The 4655-nt window shown below is 36.4% G+C and overlaps 1 protein-coding gene across 1 annotated transcript; it reads left to right on the top strand.

Moving 5' to 3' along the window:
* The first annotated feature begins 673 nt into the window (after positions 1–673).
* Positions 674–4281, top strand: LOC132171478 (receptor-like protein EIX2). Its single transcript, XM_059582800.1, has 2 exons — positions 674–1034; positions 1614–4281. Exons 1-2 carry the CDS (start codon positions 692–694, stop codon positions 4121–4123), a joined length of 2853 nt encoding a protein of 950 aa, XP_059438783.1. The 5' UTR covers positions 674–691; the 3' UTR covers positions 4124–4281.
* The last annotated feature ends 374 nt before the right edge of the window (positions 4282–4655 follow it).

The following is a 4655-nucleotide window of genomic DNA, read 5'->3' as shown; positions in this document are numbered from 1 at the left end:
AATATTTGAGAATCCAGACGATGAGATAAGTAAGAAAATGATGGGACAAATTGATAACGAAACTTTAAATATATGGAGGTAAGTAAGAAAATGATTCCAAATAATAGTTATTATAGGACTCTTACTTGCAGTCTGGTGAAAAATTTTATCTGTATGAAACTTACATGTAATTTGCGTGTAAACGACTCCAAGTGTGAAGTCTTTGCATTGAGATAAACTTTCAATCCCAAAGTGGACAGCAATTATATCTTCTTTATTTCCCAAAGTAGATTTTTCTTTTGGATTTATTGTGAATGCAACTAGAGCGTGGATACGCATACGCAGATATAACTTCATTTTATTATACAATTTATTTTTGTAATTAGAGATGATAGACCAATTTGTGTCTATCGTGCATATATAGTCGTTTAAAAGGATTATAGTCCAAAACCTTGAGTGAAAATCTATAGATAAAGAGTGGTCTGATAGGTATAACCGACTCAGAGTCTCCTTATATTACACGTTGTCATTTAACTCTAAATAAAAAAAAAAAAAATAAAAAATAAAAAAAAAAAAAAAAACTACAGCATATATTTGTGCCACGTGTAAAGAGAAGCGCCTAGAATTCTTCAAACTATAAATACATGAACCCCATGCATGTCTAGGCCTCACAAGCATTTAGATGATCATGTCTAACTATTGCCCTGGCAGAATGGTTATTAGCAGCCATATCTTTATGTCCACTCTTCATCATCTCATCCTCATTTTTTTCATCTCTCTGCTTGGAACTTCATCGTACCTACAACTTATTAAACCCGTTTCATGTACCAAAAGCCCTATTTTCAAATGCTCAGAGGTGGAGAGGAAAGCACTTCTTAGCTTTAAATACAATCTCACAGATCCATCGGGTCGTCTCTCTTCTTGGGTTGGTGAGGATTGCTGCAACTGGCTAGGCGTTGGATGTGATAACAACACAGGAAATGTCGTCAAGCTTGACCTCAGGAACCCATCGTGGTTTGATGGTTTTGATCAATATAACAAGTCGTGTCTGGGGGGTAAGATAAGTTCTTCTTTACTCGATCTAAAGCATTTGAGTTATTTTGATCTCAGCTTGAATAATTTTAATGGAACCAATATTCCAAAGTTTTTGGGTTCCCTTGAGAATTTGAGGTATTTCAATCTCTCTTTCTCAATGTTTTCTGGAGTTATTCCTCCCCATCTTGGGAACCTTTCGAGGCTCCAATATCTAGACCTCAGTTCATACTTTTATCTTTCAAATCAGGTTGAAAGTCTAGAATGGCTTGTTGGTTTTCCTTCTCTTAAGTACCTTGGAATGGATTATGTAAATCTTGAGAAAGTACCGCATTGGCTTCATGCGATTAATGTGCTTCCTTCCTTACGGGAGTTACACCTAGCTGGTTGTGGACTTGTTAGTCTTCCTCACTCTGTTTCCTCCATCAATTTTACACTACTTTCAGTCTTTGATCTCTCTTACAACCATTTTAACTCCTTCATACCTCACTGGTTGTCAAATGTGAGTGGGCTTTCAACAATCAAACTTGAGTCCAGTTTGCTTAGAGGTGCTATTCCGGTTGGCCTGGGACATCTAACCAATTTGCGTGACTTGAATTTAGGTGGCAACAATTTAATTGGAAAGATTCCGAATTCATTTGCCAACCTTTGCAATTTGCAAGCATTACAGCTGAGGGGGAACAATATAAATGGGGGGATAACTGAGTTTGTGGATGGCTTGTCTCAATGTTCCAACAGTAGCTCTGAAGATGGGAACTTACCGTCAATGCAAGAAATTGACCTCTCTTTTAATCAATTGAACGGAACCATTCCAGAAAGCATTGGGAAACTGTCAATGCTTGTTTCATTGAATCTTAATGATAATCAAATGAGCGGAACCATTCCAGAAAGCATTGGGAAACTGTCAATGCTTGTTTCATTGAATCTTGCTCATAATCAAATGAGCGGAACCATTCCAGAAAGCATTGGGAAACTGTCAATGCTTGTTTCATTGAATCTTGCTGATAATCAAATGAGCGGAACCATTCCAGAAAGCATTGGGAAACTGTCAATGCTTGTTTCATTGAATCTTGCTGATAATCAAATGAGCGGAACCATTCCAGAAAGCATTGGGAAACTGTCAATGCTTGTTTCATTGAATCTTGCTCATAATCAAATGAGCGGAACCATTCCAGAAAGCATTGGGAAACTGTCAATGCTTGTTTCATTGAATCTTGCTGATAATCAAATGAGCGGAACCATTCCAGAAAGCATTGGGAAACTGTCAATGCTTGTTTCATTGAATCTTGCTGATAATCAAATGAGCGGAACCATTCCAGAAAGCATTGGGAAACTGTCAATGCTTGTTTCATTGAAGCTTGGCGGTGAGAATTCTTGGGAAGGAGGTAAGAATTCTTGGGAAGGTGTCCTAACTGAAGCTCATTTTCTAAATCTCACCCGGTTAAAATCTCTTTCGTTGTATATGGAATCTTCTGCAAATTGGAAGTTGGTTTTAAATGCCAAACAGGACTGGGTTCCTCCTTTTAAGCTAATAGACCTTCAATTACGATACGTGCGGATCGGCCCAACCTTTCCAACTTGGCTTACAACCCAAAATGAACTCAATCTTCTTTTGCTCGAGAATGCTGGCATTTCAGACACCATTCCACATGGCCTTTGGAAGTCTTGCCCAAATATCACTTTTTGGAGTCTATCCAATAATAAACTACGGGGCCAGGTACCGTACTTTGAATTTCAACCTTCGGCATATTATATTGATTTGAGTTTCAACAACTTAGAGGGTCCACTTCCACTTTTTCATAGTAATTTACGTCACATACATCTCGATAATAATATGTTTTCTGGACCTATTCCAAAAAACATAGGTCAGTTATTGCCCAATTTGGACTGGTTGGACCTCTCTTCAAATTCAATTACTGGCAGAATTCCCCATTCTTTTGGAATGCTAAAGAACTTAAGCTTTCTTATTTTGAGAAATAATTCTGTGTCTGGGAAACTCCCCCCTCTTCTTTGGAAGGATTTACAACGGTTATTAATATTGGACTTAGCAGAGAACAATATATCCGGCAATGTTCCAAGTTCAATGCAATATTTGAGATCACTGGAGGTATTATCATTAAGCCAAAATCATCTTGATGGAGAGTTTCCTTCTTTCTTTAGAAACTATAGCAACTTGCAAAGCCTTGATCTTGGAAGAAACAAATTCTTCGGAAAACTTCCAACATGGTTAGGAGAAAGTCTACCACATTTATTGAGGTTAAGACTAAGGTCCAACTTTTTTCAGGGGGACATACCTCAACAACTCTGCCTTCTTTCACATCTTCAAATCCTGGACCTTGCACACAATGATTTTTCAGGAGTAATCCCTAAATGTTTAGGAAGCTTGCGTAGTAATGAGCATGAAGGTTACTACGTGGACTATGATTACGAAATGTTGTTGGTTTCTAAAGGAATAGAATATGGATATGGTCAAACTTTTTTTAATCTTGTATATTCTATAGACCTTTCGAGTAACAATTTATCAGGAGAAATACCTGATAATATAACAAGCATATCAGAATTGGTCATCATGAATTTATCAATGAATCATCTCATTGGAAGAATTCCTAATAAAATTGGGAATTTACAAATGTTACAATCACTTGATCTCTCGATGAATGAGCTTTATGGCCCTATCCCTCAAAGTTTGTCTTCGTTGAATTTCTTAAGTCGCTTGAATTTGTCATTCAACAACTTGTCTGGTAAAATTCCAAATGGGGATCAACTTCAAACACTTAATGACGCTTCTATCTACGAAGGTAACTCTTTACTCTGTGGGCTTCCTCTTTCAACCAAGTGTTTAGAAGATGAAACTAAACATATGGTACCACCAAATGGTGGTAACAGAGTAGCCAACGAAAATGGAAGTGCTGGCATTAATTCATTCTCATTCTACGTTAGCATGATGGCTGGGTTTATTGTTGGATTTTGGGGAGTTTGTAGCACACTGATTATCAAAACATCATGGAGACAAGCTTACTTTCGCAGCTTTGATAATTTGAAAGACAAGATTGTTGTGTTCGTTATGGTCAAAATTGTATGCTTACTAAGGAAGGAGTCGGAGAGAAATTGAAGCTGTGGGCTTAGGAGCTTTTCTTAATATGTATAATTTATGTATTGTAAGTTTTTTAGGTTGTTGTAATAATGTATGATCCAAGATGCTTCAAATCTTCACTTGTCAAAGTCATATATATGAATAATTTTTACAATTGTGCAAGGCATTATTTCTTTTATTGCATCGCATTTTCCAAAATCCATTTCTCATCCCTTACTATTATATTTTCATTCTCTATTTAATGGTGCTGCAATAAAATGGTGAGCCAACGGTTGGCTAAAGACAAAACAGTGCCTTAATTTACAATTTTAAACGTCATTCTTAATATTACGTTACCGAAGCAAATATTGTCTTTCAAACATCGAAATGAAATCTGCGAATGCATGAACTTTAAAGCTTCAGTTGTAAAAAAATGTTTCATTTCCTTCTTTTTCAATCATTCAAATGATTCTTCTATAGTAAAAAAGCATCTTTTTAATTGACTTTTGCTCTAATTTTTAATAGAAATAGAGCAAAGCAAGTCTATAGGATTGGGAGCTACAATGATCAC

The sequence above is a fragment of the Corylus avellana genome, chromosome ca2 (assembly GCF_901000735.1).
Source record: "Corylus avellana chromosome ca2, CavTom2PMs-1.0".
Taxonomy (NCBI): domain Eukaryota; kingdom Viridiplantae; phylum Streptophyta; class Magnoliopsida; order Fagales; family Betulaceae; genus Corylus; species Corylus avellana.
Note: the sequence above shows the minus strand (reverse complement) of the source record. Positions and strands in the feature narration are given on the sequence as shown.

What these genes read in the sequence shown, in the direction of transcription:
- LOC132171478 (XM_059582800.1), top strand. Translation starts at nt 692, where the DNA reads ATGGTTATTAGCAGCCATATCTTTATGTCCACTCTTCATCATCTCATC. An exon ending in TAACAAGTCGTGTCTGGGGG is followed by an intron (nt 1,035 to 1,613) that starts GTAAGATAAGTT and finishes ACTTGAATTTAG; the next exon opens with GTGGCAACAATTTAATTGGA.